Source organism: Dasypus novemcinctus, chromosome 2 (genome assembly GCF_030445035.2).
Source record: "Dasypus novemcinctus isolate mDasNov1 chromosome 2, mDasNov1.1.hap2, whole genome shotgun sequence".
In the NCBI taxonomy this organism is placed as follows: Eukaryota; Metazoa; Chordata; class Mammalia; order Cingulata; family Dasypodidae; genus Dasypus; species Dasypus novemcinctus.
Genome location: NC_080674.1, coordinates 167,363,300 through 167,379,642, shown reverse-complemented (window position 1 = coordinate 167,379,642; position 16,343 = coordinate 167,363,300). Strand labels below are relative to the sequence as shown.

The window sequence follows — 16,343 nt, the reverse complement described above, 5'->3', positions numbered from 1 at the left end:
AGAGTGCACGGCTCCCGCTGAATGCTCAGGTGACGTGGAATACCCCGGGTGGGGCACCCTGCACACCAGCCTGCACACTCATCCACGATGGCGTACCTCATCACCACCTCCTCATCCCCCAAGTGGCTAATCCGGGAAAGCAGTCCTCCTGAGGCCCTCCACTGTGTTTCCTAGCAGTTCTAGTGGTTAGTGTGTTCTTCCCTGGGCTGAGCTGAAAAGCAGCTCAGCTTTATAATAATGGGCCTGTAGCAATTCTGGCTGAGTTTTGTGCATGTGTGGACTACCTACTACATCTCCTCCCACCAAGCCTAGAGGAGGAGAGCTGGGCTAGCAGGTGTCTTTGCCCAGTGAGGACATGGCAGTCTAGGGACTGCTCCCATTGAAGAAGGATCTCTCCCAAAGGGACAAACTGGGCCACAGTGTGGCATCCAGAGGGAGCACTGCTAGTGCTCTCCCAGGCGGCTCAGGGCTGAGGCTCCAGAAAAGAAAACCTGGAGCTGCCTTTGGCAGTAACAAAGAGCAGGATGAGCCCTGCCAGACTGGGGCCTCGGTGAGAGGAAATTGAGCTGACCCCTTGAACGAGTTTTGGCCTCTCAGTTTTGGCCAGTTTAGGTTGAAATGACCGATGAGTGAGGTGGATTATATCATGTTGGGTAGAGTATGAGGAGTGACAGCTGAATGTGTGTGCCCTGACAAGGTGGCATTAGTGATGACAGCTCTACCTTAAGCACTTAAGCAGGCTCCGTGTGCTAAGGACTTTTTCTATTTTATCTCATTCTCACAGCAATCCTATGAGCTGGATGCTATTATTGGCCCCATTTTCACAGGTAAAGAAAGAGCGTTGGTCCTTGCTCACGGCCTCAGGATGGGTCAGTGGTGAGTCCAGGTTAGAAAACAAGGCCGTGTGCCTCCAACACCCATGCTGCAGCAGCAGGGCTGGGCTGAGCAAGCTCTCATAGAGCTAAACCTGGAGAAGAGACTTAAGCCTGCGCTTTATTTCATTCTCGGATGGGGCTGAGCCTGCCGGTGGAGAAGAGCAGGACTTGAGCTTGTCTGCTCAGCATGCGTCCAGTCCTAGGCCTCTGCTCCGCCTCCCTGAGAAGCCCAGCCAGGACTAGCAAGGCGTCTGCCATCACCTGGGTGATCCTGTTGTGGTTGGCCAGGAACATGGAAAGGTTCTGGGACTCCTGGATAGATTGGGGGTCTGCCATCTTCCTCAGGAACTGGGCCGCTCTGAAAGAGACAGAGTGGGTGCTGCAGAGAGGAATGCTCAAACATAGCCCGCTGGAACTGCGCCCCAAAGCTAATGCGTTGGGAATATCACAGGCAATGCTGATGTCAAAGGGCAGTGTATTTTGGAGTCATTTCGTTAGGGGCTGTTTTCACCTTTGTGATAAGGGTGTCTAAAATTAAACCACAAAGACACACCTAGAACTCAAACTCAGAAAGTTTGCAGGTAATTAGCCTCCCATTAACAAGTCCAAATGGTAGGACAAAAAGTGAAATAAGCCTGGTTGTACTCCAGTGAAAGTGCATAATAAATGCTTTAACTGTGTATGTTACGGAAAACAGTCCGGAGCAGGATGCTTTGTTTTTGTTGTGTATTCTGCTATTTCTAGGAAAGCCTAACATTTTCCCAGGCAAAAGCATTGTATGAAAACTAAAAGCTGATCTAACCTAACAGGATTACAGGTAAAGAGAAGATGGCATGAGGAGCCCAAATAGGACGTGTAGGGAGAAAACCACAGCTTCCCCAACTTTCACATCCTACACTGGTGCAGGTACAGCCTGCACGGTGATGAGAGAGACAAGACGGCTGATGACTCTGGCTGCTTGTAGAGGATGCAGCTGTGGCAGGAATGGAAGTGGCTGGCCAGAGCTGGGAGCACTTTGGGGAAGATCGTGTACTCTGAGCTACATATAAAATCTTTGTGAGAGCTGCCACTCCTGAGTCAGGCTTGAGATGGGGCCCTGTCTGCTGAGCTTCATAGTGCAATAAGGAAGATAAAATTGTGAGATTCAACCTGCCCTCTGCTTTCTCTGGTTACCTCGGAGGCCCAAGGGAATGTTGTTCAAGGAGATTTGTCCACACTTTGCAGCCCTCTGAGCCTTAACCAATAGGTATCTGTTATTTTTGACTCCCTCCCCCCTTTAGGGTAACTGTATCCTGAGTTTTGGAGAGAAATGACCCCTCTCACATTCCTGGTCCTTCGAGGTCTTCCTGTGAGGTAACATAACTCCCCACTCCATGGGCGAGCCCCTGTCCGTCAGAGCCGCCACCATCACCACCGCAGTGGTCGATGAGGGGGTAGCATACGCCCAAGTTGGATCAGTGACAATCCTCCCTGGGATGTTTACACCAAGTACTCGGAATTAGGAGCATCTTTCCCTTTCTCAGCAGTTGGGGTTGCTATCTGGGCCAGGGGGAAGCTGAAGCTGCTGGAGGCCACTACAGGGCGTGAGCCTGCCTGAGAATAAAGTCAATACAGAGGAAACTCAAGCTGAGTGCTGGAGAGAACAGATGACTAGCAACATCATCTGATGCCTGGATCCAGCTCTGCCTGGACGTTCAGTTCATGAGCCAATTCATTTCTTTTATTTATTTATTTATTTTTTAAAGATTTATTTTTTATTTGTTTCTCTCGCCCACCCCAGTTGTCTGATCTCTATGTCTATTGCTGTGTGTTCTTCTTTTGTCGGCTTCTATTGTCAGTGGCACAGGAATCTGTGTTCCTTTTTGTTGTGTCATCTTGTTGTGTCAGTTCTCCGTGTGTGCGGTGCCATTCCTGGGCAGGCTGCACTTTCTTTTGCGCTGGGCGGCTCTCCTTACGGGGCACACTCCTTGCATGTGGGGCTCCCCTATGCGGGGGACACACCTGCGTGGTGCGGCACTCCTTGCACGCATCAGCACTGCACATGGGCCTGCTCCACACCGGTCAAGGAGGCCCGGGGTTTGAACTGCGGACCTCCCATGCGGTAGATGGACGCCCTAACCACTGGGCCACGTCTGCTTCCCATTTCTTTCTTTTATGTAGGCAGTTTGATGGCATTCTGATTCTTGCAGAAAATGAACATAAACAGTTTCTGATTATTCTACTGGTCCCCCATTGCATGAGACAATAGAAAAGTCTGCTCCTTTACAGGTGGGGGGAATGTGGGTTTGAGTCCAGCTTGAGAAATAAAACCCAGCTCTGTGCCTTATTCCTCAAACCACAAAAAAAGCTTCCGGCCCATGCCTGCTGTGTTTGGGAGGATGTAAGCTTAGTCCTGGGGAATGGGCCTATTAGAAAAGCTCAATCTCTCCCCCCACTCGCTCCACCCAGGCTGGGGGCGGGGAGAGGGCAGCGAAGGGGCTCTGACCTCTTGTAGGCGGAGTGGTCGTTCTTGACGCTGCACTTCATATTCTTCAGCTCGTCCAAGACAGCAAACATGTTGATGAACTTGCCCAGGGTCAGGAGGTAGGCCTCGGAGACAAAGTCCTTCCTCCGCTCGGCGTGGCACAGCCGCTTCACCTCGCTGCAGAACCGCTCGATGGCCTTGCGCTGCAGGCACAGGGGCACAAGTGAGGACTGGGCAGCCCAGGGGGACAGCGCACGTGTTCCCTGGTGGGAAGCAGGGTCAAGGCTCCCCTGGACATTTAGAGAAAGACAAACCTGCCAGGAGGCCTTTTTCAGATGGAGGATTTGTCCCTTAATCCACAGCTGATTTCTAAGAAGGGAGGCCTGGAACCCAACCCCAAGTGAGTCACACCAATTAATCCAACATGCATTTGCTGAGAGGCATGATGTCATATTTAGTTTTGTGTCTCCAGCACCTAAGACAGTGGCTGGCATGAGACAGAGATAGAGAGAGACATCCAGAGAGAGAAAGATGTTCATTCATTTAATAGCTATTTATTGAGCATCTGCTATGTGCCAGCTACCAATCTAGACAGTGGGGTAGGGCAGGGAACAAAACAGAGAAAAACAATATCTGCCCTAGGGAGCTTGTATTCTAGTGAGATAAGACAGAAAACAAAAAAAGTAGATTCTCTATATTAGAATGTGACATGTGCTACAGAGAAAAACGAAGGGAAGATGGCTGGGGAGGTCTGGGAGGAGCTGTAACTTTAAATAGGAAGATCAGAGAAGAAATCGTCAGGAAGTGACTTAAAAAGAGTTTGAAAGAGGAGAAAGAGAAAGAGATAGGGAAAACAGGGAAGTGCATTCCGGGCTGTGTGAACTACCAGTGCAAAGGCCCTGAGGCAGGAGTGTGCCTGGTACGTTTGAGGGACAGGAAGGAAGCCAGAGTGCCTGCAGTAGCAGGAGTGTGGGGAAGGAGCAGGAGAGAGGTCAAAGCCCAGAACTCAGGCTTTGACAATGAGCAAACCAGGGAGATGTGGGAGGGTTCTGAAACAGGATAATATGGCTCGAATTATATTTTAATAGGATTGCAGTGGTTGTTGTGGTGAGAACAGTAGGGGCAAGGGTTGAAGCAGGGAGAAAATTCAAAGGCTTCTGCATTTAAGCCTAGAGCTACCACTTCCACTCTGAGGTTTACACCCAAGAGAAATGAAAACACATGTTCACATAAAAACCCCTACATGAATGTCCATGGTAGTTTTATTCACCATAGCCCCAAAGTGGAAGGCCTCGAATGTTCACCAACCGAGGAAGAGATAATAATACAATGGGATCTTATTCAGCCATAAAAAGGGCTGATGTGCTGATGATAGGCTACAACACAGATGAACCTTGAAACATCATGCTTAACGAAAGAAGCCAATCACAGAAGACCAATATGACTCACAGTGCCCTATACGGTGGAGTCCCTGTCTGCTCCGCCAACCTCACCTTTTACTACCCCCCCTTCTCACTAAGTTGTTTCTGCCCTGGCTTCTTTCTATTTCTTATAAACGCCAAACTCCTTCATGCCTCAGGAACTTTGCCTTCACCTTTGCAGTACCCTCTGCCTGATACATTTTCCCTCCAGATCACTACATGGTAGCCTCGTTCTCATCATACAGAGCTCAGCTCAAAGGTCGCCTCCTGAGTGGTCATCCCTCAAGCTGCACCTGTGTTTTAGACACTCTCCATCACAGAATCCTTTTAAAAAATTTTATTCACAGTATTTGCAATACCCAGAAATTATGATGGATTGTTTGTCTCTCTCTTGACCCTAAACAAACTATATACTCCTGTGATATAAATTACATGAGAAGAGGGCCCCTCTCTGCCTTGTTCCTCCAGGGGTGTGCAGTGAGTACACTGAAAATATTTGTTGGACGGATAAATAACATGGCAGGAAAATCCAGACCCCAGTGTCTCAAAGAGTGGAGGCTTTTACACTTACCTTTTCTTTTTTTTTTTACTAGAAAAAAGTTATTTTGAAGAAACAGATCTACCATTACATTAGCTATTGAAATTTTTTTCTCCTTTTAAAAAATTTTATTATCCTTTTTTTTAAAGATACATAGATCACACAAAATGTTACATTAAAAAATATAAGAGGTTCCCATATACCCCACTCCCCACACCTATTGGGGCATTTTCTGGACTTGGAGTTGTCCTAAATGATATTGCAGGGACAGATGCAAGACATTATACATCCCACCGTGACCCACTGAATGGACTGGTAGAGGGTATAAGCAACAATGTAAACTATAATCCATGCTGTGTAGCAGTGCTCCAAAATGTACCCATCAAATGCAATGAACGTGCCACACTTTACACCTCTCCTGTTCCTGATGCACCCACCCTCCCTCACCTGAAAGTACATGAACTTCATGAGCTTGGTGACCTCCGGCTCCAGCACCTCCACCGTCTTCTCGTAGATCTCCACGCGGTTGGGCTGCTCGTTGCATTTCACCTGTGGGCAGAGGAGGGGCTGTGCATCCTGCTTTGCCCAGGCAGGCCTGGCTCACGCTTGTTGAATTATTAATGGAGCCCCTTTGATACAGCCACCCCAGTGAGAGGAGGCTGGGGAGCCGCGGTCAGTCAGGTCTGATGAGGGAACAACTGCGCCAGAGTCTGGCCGCAGAAAAGAAACAGACTGGTCCTGAGAACACAGCCTCGTCTATCCCCCATTCTGTGCCCCGGCCATGTGCTACACACACGTCTACCCTGATCTGGATGGTCTCTCCCTCCGGCCTTTTCACCAGCCCTGGCTCCTTGGGGCCCAAGTCAGATGCTAAGCAGAGAAAAATGTCCTGTCCATTGCTTTGGATACACCTGGAACTGACCTCTTTCAGCCATACCCAGGCCAATGGTGGCCAGTACAAGACGTGCCCCTGGAGAAGCCCATTTCCCCTGCCCAATGGCTTACAACCAGTGTGTACACTGAATCACTTGGCAGGCATTTCACAACACACATGCCCAAGATCGATAGCAGGTCAACTGAGATAGAAGAGTGAGCAAAGATAAGCACAAGGACATTCTTTACACTGTTATTTGAAAAGTCTTAAAATGATAATGGCCACCTAAATATCCATTAGTCAATGATTAAATGGATAAGATATATTATGATACATTCAGACAAAAACATTATAGTCCAAAGGGGTGAGACAGATTTGTATGAAGTGACATGAAAAGATGGCCACAATAGACTAACAGGTGAGAAAAGTTGCAGAAAAGTAAAATGTGATCCCAATTTTGGTACACAAAAAACAAAACAAAATAGAGTTCATGTATTCATATATAATACAGGCATTGAAAATGTGAGAGCGTGTAAACCAAACTGTTAATAGTAGATACTTCTGGGGATGTGGATTAGGAGGAAGGGGGAGGAATAGTTTTTGTTTATTTTACAGACTTTTGAGTTGCTGATTTTGCCACAATGGGGCCCACTAATCATAGGATGATGATGGTGATGATGATGATAACATCAGTTTGTATCAATATGAAAAAAATCAGTGATAGAGAATTAAGTGGGAAAAGCAAGTGGCAGAAAAATACAAATAACATGCTTCTGTAAATGATCATTTATAAAATTACATACATACAAAGAAAAATATTCAGAAGAGTATGTAGCAAAGGTTTAATAGTGATTATCCTTTGATGGGAGGTAGTAGGGTTGGGTGGTGGGGTGGGGTGGGGAGGAGGGGATGTTTTACTTTTTCACTTCACACCCTTCTGCAATGGTTTGGGGCAGTATAATTAGCATGTGCGACATTTGAAAGAAAATATATTGAGCAAATATTTTAAAAATTCCTGGGAAGCGGACTTGGCCCAATGACGAGTGTGTCTGCCTACCACATGGAAGGTCCGCAGTTCAAATCCCGGGCCTCCTTGACCCATGTGGAGCTGGCCCATGAGCAGTGCTGATGAGCGCAAGGAGTGCTGTGCCACGCAGGGTGTCCCCCGTGTAGGCGAGCCCCATGTGCAAGGAGTGCGCCCCATAAGGAGAGCCACCCAGAGCAAAAGAAAGTGCAGCCTGCCCAAGAATGGTGCCGCACACACAGAGAGCTGACACAGCAAGATGACACAACAAAAAGAAACACAGGTTCCCAATGCCACTGGTAAGGATAGAAGCGGTCACAGAAGAACACACAGAGAATGGACACAGACAGCAGACAACCAGGGGGGTGGGGCGGGGAAGGGGAGAGAAATAAATAAATAAATCTTTTAAAAAAATAAAGAATAAAAAAATTCCTGGGTGTGGAACTTGGCAATCAATTTCACCTAAAGCTTGCTGAATGACTCCAGTGTTCATCCTTGGCTAAGAGGCCCTGCTTTGCTGCAGCATCTGGAGAAGATGCTGTTCTCAGCTCTCTGTATTAGAGGGAACGTGGCTGGGAATGTAGCACCCCCTGCAGGCACAAGGGGACGCATGGCAGAGACGGTCTCACCTGGGGGATGGCCCGGGAGCAGCTGCGCCAGGTGTAGAGCATGACAGCATACTCGTGCCCTTCCTCCAGCATTTCATTCTGAAATAGCAAGACACTCTTAGCAGAGAGAAATGACGCCAGCACCACGAGGCTCCTCAGCAACCCCCTAAATCTTCACCAGGCACAGTACTGTCCAGGGACCAGCAGAGTAGCACCACCTGGGGGCTTAAGAGAAATGCACAATCTCAGGCCCCTTCCAGAGCGGGAGGAACCAGAATCTGCATTTCAGCAAAATTCCCAGTTGACTCGCATCCACAATAAGCTTGAGAAGCACCAGCCTAACTCATCTTCCTCAGACACCCGAGGGCTCTGCAACCAGGCCACATTTTCCAAACAGATGGATGGCCACTTTTGAAAGAATGAGGCAGCAAAAGCTGTCCCAGATATACAGTTAGCAAGAAAGTAAGAATGTAGGTAAACAATATGCACAGCAGATGGATTAAAACCGATAAGGAGTAATAATTACAATAATTTACGTTCTTAGGTGTCGAAACAATTTTTGGTGGAATATGAACAGTGGCTCTCTGGGGAATTGAGTAACAAGGGCTTTCACTCTCTATGTCATTCGTACTATAACATTTGTACTTTTATAAAATCCCATATTTTTATTTCATAAGCAGGAAAATGGTTATGATCACCTTTTAAAAATAATAAACACAACAGATGGCAAACACAGCAACAGCATGAATCTGAAAAATGCAGCGATGACTCACCCCACCTAGCAAGTGCTACTTTCCACAGTGCTGTCACGGAAAGAGCCCTAAGCTCAGGGTCCAAATGTATGGGCTAAAATCCTAGTTTCATTATTTGTTAGCTCTGTTGCTTTCACAAAATCATTTAATAACCTAAAATTCTCCATCTAGTCCTCTGTTAAATGATGGTAATAATAATCCTAAAAGTTTGTATGAATTAAATGGAAAAATTAAATTAGATAAGAATTAATTGGAGATAACACACACACACACACACACATTAGGTAATCTATAAAGGGAATGAAGGGTGTTACTATGAAAACAGTTTGGTAGTTCTTCAAAAAGCTAAACATAAAATTACTACATGACCCAGCATTCCACTGCTAGGTGCATATCCCAAAGAACATTTGTTGTGTTACACATACACAAAGTTCGTAACAGCATTATTTATAATAGCCAAAAAGTCAAAACCATCCAAGCATCTGTCAACTGATAATGGATAAACAAAATGTGGTATGTCCATACAATGGAATATTGTTTGCCAATAGAAAAAAACGAAGTACTGATGAATGCTACAACATGGATGAATCTTGGTAACACCATACTTAAAGAAGCTGGACATGAAAGGTCACATATGCGGGATTCCATTTATATAGTATGTCCAGAATAAGCAAATTGAAACAAAGTAGATTAGTGGTTGCCAGAGGATGTGGAAGGGGGAAATGACGGTGACAGCCAACAGGTGAGGATTTCTCTTTGGGGTAATGGAAATTAAATAGTGGTGATGGTTCTGTAAATTATATCTCAATAAAAATACAATTTAATGCTAAGGGTCAACAATGTGGTAGTAATTTGTAGTAATGACAATATTCTAAAATTGACTGAGGTGATGGCAGCACAAGTCCATGATGAAACTGAGAGCCACTGGGTGTAAACCTTGGATGAATCGTACAAGGCATGGGACTGTACAACACAGTGAACCCTATGGTGGAAAATGAACTGTGGTTAACCGTACAAATATGAGAACGCTCTCTCATGAACTAAACAAATACGAGAACACTTTCTCATGAACTATAACAAATACATAATACTAATACATGGTGTTAGCAATAGGGTGGTTTTGGGAAAAAATACACCAAACGTAAGCTATGGACTATAGTTAGTAATATTTTGATGATGTTCTTTCATCATTTGTAACACATGTTCCACAATAATGCAAAATGTTGGTGATGTATGGGAATCCTGTATATGATGCATAGTTGTTCTGAAAACTCACAACTTCTCTAATAAAATAAATTTTAATTGAAAACTTGAAATAAAAATTAAAATAACAATGAGATACTACTACACACTTATTAGAATTGCTAAAATCCCAAACACTGCCAACACCAAATGCTGATGAGGATTTGGAGCAACAGGAACTCTCCTTCATTGCTGGGGGAATGCAAGATGGTACAGCCACCTTGGAAGAATATGGCAATTAATTACAAAGCTAAATACAGGCTTATCAAATGATCCAGCAAGCAGACTCCTAGATATTTACTCAAAGAAACTGAAAACTTACATCCACACAAAAAAATCTGCCCATGAATGTTAATAGTAGCTTTATTCATAATTGTTCCAAATTGAAAAACACCAACATGCCCTTTAATAGGTGAACAGATAAACAGAGGGTGGTACATCCATACAATGGAGTATTATTCAGAGTTAAAAAGAAATGAGCTATCAATTCACAGAAAGACAAGGGGAAGCCTTCAATGCATATTGCCAAGCGAAAGAAGCCAGGCTTAAAAGGCTACATACTATATGATTCCAACTACATGACATTCTGGAAAAGACAAAACTATAGAGACAGTAAAAAGATCAGGGATTGCCAGGTTTCCGAGGGAACAGGGAGAGGTAAATAGGTGGCGCACAGGGCATGATTAGGGCAGTGGAACAGTTCTGCATGATACCGTAATGGTGGATACATAACATTAGGCATTTGTCAAACTCAGAACTGCACAATACAGAGTGAACTCTAATTACACTATGGAATTTAGTTAATAGTAATGTATTGATATTGTTTACTCAATTGTAACAAATGTACCACACTAATGGAAGATGTTACTAATAGTCTCTGGAGAACTGTGTGTTGGGGTGGGGGTGGGGCTATGGGAACGCTTTGTGCTTTCTCCACGATTTATCTATAAACCTACAACTAAAGTGTATTATTAAAAAGAAGAGTACCTCTAGACTATCGTGCTTGTGAACATTGGTATCTATATCAAAATGAACCTTTACTAATCTATTTTTTAATCCACACTGCCTATCAATTTCATATCTTGCTAGGACAAAATGAAATTTAATTTGGAGTTTACACCTTATGATCATTTTGTTTTCAACAACAAATGTCACTGATGTCGCATTTTCAATTCTTAATTTAGAGCACTTTTAAAATCAGTAACACGGTATCCTGGAGACCAAAGAGAACTAAGTGAAGCCAGTGCGTCACCTGCTGCCATCTGCCCCAGAAAACACGTCAAAAAGGGAATGTGACAGTAACATCAGGAACGTGTGTCCACTGATCAGCAGCAAACTGCCCACTGGCAGGTGTGAGTCCAGCTCAAGCTGTAAATGAACAGTTTGCTGAGCACTCACTGGCTACAGGAGCTTGCTGTGTGCTGGGAACAGACAGTGAATAAGAAGGATGTGGTGTCTGCTCTCAGACTGTTCAGTTGACCATCAACCTAATTTTAGAAGATATACCTGGAATACAGAGATTAGGACGGTGTGGTGGAAAGAGTCCTGGGCTGGGCCTCAGGAGAACTGGGTTCTGGCCCTGGCTCTGCTTGGGCCGCACTTTTACCTTGTAAATGTCATGGTTTTCTCTTTTGGAGGTAAAGAGTTGACCTGAGTCCCCGATTGTCAACCTTGCTTGTACAGTAGAGTCACCTGGAAGCTTTGATCAACCAAATCACTAGTCCCAGAGGTGGGGCCCAGGCACTGGAATTTTTTCAAGTTCCCCAGGTCATTCCAAAGTGCAGTCCAGGCTGACAGCTGCAAGACTGATGATCTCTAAGGTCCTTTACATTTCTAAGGCTCTGTAAGTCTAGGATTTAAACCCAATGTGAGTCTAGCTCAAATTTCAGAGCTGGGACAGACAGACTGTAACTCTCAGCACCAATTCGGGACACAACCCCCATCTCACTCCCAGCAGAGGACCTTCAGCTGTGGCACACAGTCTGATCAGTTATGTGGTTTATGCACTTTCTACTCCTCCTCTTCTCTCCGGCTCTCCTGCCCCCTGGAGATTCACCTTGCCTAACATACGGGCAGGAGAAACACTGGAAGACAGTATCCATTGAACCCCCTTTGTTTTGGTAGGCACCAGGTGGAAAATGCTGACCGACGTGAGATGTGGGGGTTATCCATGAATGGCAACAGTAGACCCTACTCCTGACCCACGTCTAAAACCACAGCCACCCTGGCCCTGTGGAGGCAGAACAATGGGCCCTGGGGGTGTCTGCATCGTAAACCCTGGAAGCCAAGCACAGGCTCATGACTGGTAAAAGGGACTCTGGGGATGTGATCAGATTAAGGATTTTGAGATGGGGAGATTATCCCGGATTATCTCGGTGGGCCTCATGCAATCACAGGGCTCTTTATAAGTGAAAGAGGGAGGCAGGAGAGTCAGAGAAGATGCAAAGGTGGAAGCAGACGTGGGAGACACGTGATCGTTGCCTGGGGCCACCAGTCAAAGAATGCAGGTGGCCTCTAGAAGCTAGAAAAGGAAACAGATTTTCCCTCAGAGCCTCTAGAAGGAACGCAGCCCTGCCGAAACCTTGATTCTAACCCGTTGAGTTCCAGTTCTGATTTCTGACTACAGAACTGTAAGTGAATATATATGTATTGTTTTAAGCCACTAAGTTTATGATGATTTGTTACAGCAGCATTAGGAAACTGACACACTCCCTCAAACCTTCTTCTGACTTTCCTGCTAGCTTCCCCAGTCTCGAAACCTCAGTCAGCATGGTTCTTGCTTCCTCTGCCCCAGCACCCAGCTAATTGTTACACCAAGTGGAGCTGACCTCCAGTGATTGTTATCCATTTCCTCCATCCTCCTCATTCAGTCCTTAATGCCACCAGTGTAGACAACTTTACTTATCTCAACTGACTTATTTGCTTTTACTTATTCTTCCTTATAATTCATTCTACATACAACTGACAAATGAAACTCACACCTAAAGAATGGCTCTGTTCACAGTCCCCCTGGATGAAAATATTCCATTGCCTGTTTTTTTTCAGGAGGTACCAAGGATTAAACCCAGGACCTTGTACATGGGAAGCAGGCCCTCAACCACTGAGCTACATCTGCTCCCCTTTCCTTTGCTTCTGATGTTTTATTAAATGAACTAAAAGTCCTCCAGGCACTGACTTATCAAATTTCACAGACAACTTTCCTATAGGTACTTTTCAGTCCAAACATTCTCTGAAAATCCTGCTTCTATGGTTTTTTTTCATGCTGATTCCTCCACCTAGTGTGCCCTCCCTGTCTCACCTCTGACTGATAAAATTCTAAGTATGTGAGACAGCAAAACACAGCGGGGAGAGAAGGACTGGGAACGAGAAGCCCTGGATTCCAAGCCCAATCCTGCGATTTACCAGCTGTGGGATCGTGAGCAACTTGCCTATTAACGTCTGTCTCAGTTTTCTAATCCCTAAAATGGATATAATGGTCCCTTTGCAAGTTAAGGGCTGTTAATGAGGCTCACTGATGGAATGTAGAATACTGTATACATTTTACAGCACCATATACCTATGACCCTGGGTAAATTACTTAAATTTCTGGACTTCAATTTTCCCCACCTGTAAAATGGGTAACTGTAATAGAACCTACCTCACAAAGTTGATGTGAGGATTAAATGAGATAAAGCATTTAAAATATTTGCACAAAAAAGGTGTTCAGTAAATGATAAGCTTGTCTATTTCCCAAGTGACTTATTGAGTCCTTGCAAATCCCCCCAGCATTTATCAGTCTTTCCGCCTGTACAGGGTGCACAGTATTTACTGAATGAATGAGTAGGGTGTGCTAAGACAATGTTTTAGTGTATAAGTGATAGATTGCAAAAGGTCCACTGAACCACAGGCAGAGCCGATATCAATTACACGCTCTTTAAATGAGGAATCTGGAATTCTTCAAGCCTCAGTGTTGCATGAGAACGAGATCAGGGAAAGCTCCTGAGGGAGGGGGCTGACACCTCCCAGACAGGTCAGACACTTGTGCCAGAAAAGAAAATAACCCACCCCATTTGGGAATGACTTAGGCCACCCACTTCCTCGAGTCAATAATTGTTACTCCAAAGCCAACGTCCCTGGTTTTGAGGAACTTTTCAACCAAGACGCAAAAGTCCACACACAACCAGTAATCCATACAAGTACACGTCCAGACAAGATTTAATCCCAGGTTAATTTAAATTACAGAAGCTCAGGGAAGGTTGGCTTCAGAGCAGTGGGCTTCAGTAGGGCCCCGAACATGTGATTTGCAAGCCTGGAAGATAAAGGGGAGCAGTGTGTGCTAGGCCATGGCAAGGGACGGGACATATCCTGAGAATGGGCGTAAGTGGAATGGCCTGAGGGCGGGTGGTTTTGGAATAGCTCAGCACAGAGCCCTGGAGTTAGCAGGCTGCCCTGGGCCCCACCCGCCCTGGTGGGAATGTAGCTGTACAAGTGCGTCACAGAGACTTACCATACTGGAGTGGACCGTAGCCTGCTCAATGTACCTTGCAATGCCTGTGACAAACGCATTCCTGTCCTCAAAGTTCGTGTCAAAGTTAGCCTGTGGGAATCAGAGGACAGGAGCAACTGGTTATTGGAAAACAGGTCCAAGTGTGACCCAAGAACAAACTGATGCCAATAAATGCTACAAGCTCTTTGTGGAAACCTAAAGCTCTATCACCCTCTCATCTCCACCCTACTCCCCAAAAAAATTCCACTCTGAATCACACTGGACAGGAGCAGACTGGGGAAGACAGGACCCACAGCTGTTGCCTGCAGTAGTTAATCAGGCTCACTCAGCCAAGACGCTGCCATAAATGCTTAAACTAGAGGCCTAAATAGCTGTTCAAAGTTAAAATGTACATTGCTTTAATCCAGCAGTTCCACATGTACTCACCTGAGGAGGCAGGCACATATGTACAAGGATAATCATAGTGGCATTTTTTTGTAATAGGAAAACCTATATTTACAAACAAAATGTCCGTCAAAAGAGAATGACTAAATATATAATAGCATATCCATATAATGGGCTTCAAAATACTATGTAATATTTAGAAATAACATGGCAGCACTGTAATATTGTCATGAAAAAATATCCATAATAAATTAAAAAAAAAAAACAAACCCGAGCTGAGTGTATAGCAACATAGACAGCATGATTCTCTTTTGGTAAAAATAATAAAAAGTGTATATACATATATTGGTATAGGTATAGGGTAACTTGTATTTGCTATGTTATACTTTTCCATATGCTTGAAATAAAAAAAGATATTTACATGATTAAAATTTTAATCTAGGCTAGAAGATGTGAATTAAACAACTATGAACTGACACTTCAGGCATGTGCATAATAAATATATTTAACTATTGAGTGCAATTAAAATATATTAAGTATTTATATTTAGTTTCATTTAGCAGTTCAAGAACTTTGAAAAGTCAAATTCAGCTAAAAACTTCAAATTAATTTATTCTTTATTACCATGGCACATTTGCCACAAGGGGCCATATGCAAGGCTGACTCCAGCCACGTGGATGCCCCTCTCCCGTCATGCCCTGATGGGATCACTGTTTTGAGCAATCCAGTCATTGTTTATTACAAATTCTCCTCTCTTAGGCAAAAGCAAACAACTGTGACCAGCTTCCCTGAGCCATTAGCTGCTGTGGGGAGTTGTAGTGCTATTCTCACATACATGAAGGAAAAGTAATTACCCAGCCAGGCTCTAGGGGCTTCTAAATTGCAATATTTAATTCATCAGGTCAGAGCTGCCAGAACCTTGGTTGGTGCAGCAGCAAGAACAGCCGGGAACATATCTGGGGTCAGAGCAGATCAACAAGCCTTCCCTGGGGAAGGGAATATAGTCTTGGGGTACATTTATTAGCTCACCTATTGCTTACATGCTCAGCTCTGTAGAGCACACGAGGGATTCCATCAGCTTAAGACCTCTCACCTTCTAGATGCAGACCTCCCCCTTCCCTGTGCTTTCGGGGCAAACCCTCTGAGAAGATCCCCAGAGTTCGTGAAGCCCCGGCACTAATTCCACGCTAGCCCCTGAGATTTTACCTGGTACATGATAGAGGAAGGCGGAGGCTCGATACATGGCTGCTGATCAGGGAGCGGCAGCTCTTCCAGCAGGTCCACGTTGGACAGGGCATCTTCAAGGGTGACGTGAGTGGTCATGGTTGCAGCTTCCAGATTCTGCACTGAGGGACAGGGAGACAAGGACAACAGAGAATTTCAGGAGGCTCACCCAGCCAAGACTCTTTCCAGACAATGAAGGGGGACTGGTGAGCATGGAGGCCACTTCTGCTTGCTACTTCTTCATGGAAGCCCTTTACATGGCAGGGGCCCTCAGCCTGCACCTTTCGTTTGAGGGTCTCTTTACAGTGTACCAAGTAATTATGCCTATTACCTCAGCTGAGCCTCTTGACAATACTCTACGATCAAAAGGGCAGGTGGTATCACATCCATAAAAACAATGAAGAAACAAGGCTCTGGCAAGTTATGTAAATGCTGTAGTAGTTTGATATTA

At 45.0% G+C, this 16,343-nt stretch overlaps 1 protein-coding gene across 4 annotated transcripts in view; it reads right to left on the bottom strand.

Moving 5' to 3' along the window:
• The window catches only part of CYFIP2 (cytoplasmic FMR1 interacting protein 2), a 130,522-nt gene that overhangs the window by 95,959 nt on the left and 18,220 nt on the right, over positions 1–16,343 (bottom strand). For all 4 annotated transcript variants that reach the window (XM_004453525.4, XM_004453526.5, XM_058281424.2 and 1 more), the window contains exons 2-7: positions 15,875–16,014; positions 14,285–14,374; positions 7,826–7,903; positions 5,746–5,847; positions 3,361–3,542; positions 1,137–1,233 (exon numbers count right to left, since the gene is read on the bottom strand). In XM_004453525.4, coding sequence (XP_004453582.1) covers positions 1,137–1,233; positions 3,361–3,542; positions 5,746–5,847; positions 7,826–7,903; positions 14,285–14,374; positions 15,875–15,991 — 666 coding nt within the window. In that variant the 5' untranslated portion in view covers positions 15,992–16,014. The remainder of the gene's footprint in view (positions 1–1,136; positions 1,234–3,360; positions 3,543–5,745; positions 5,848–7,825; positions 7,904–14,284; positions 14,375–15,874; positions 16,015–16,343) is intronic.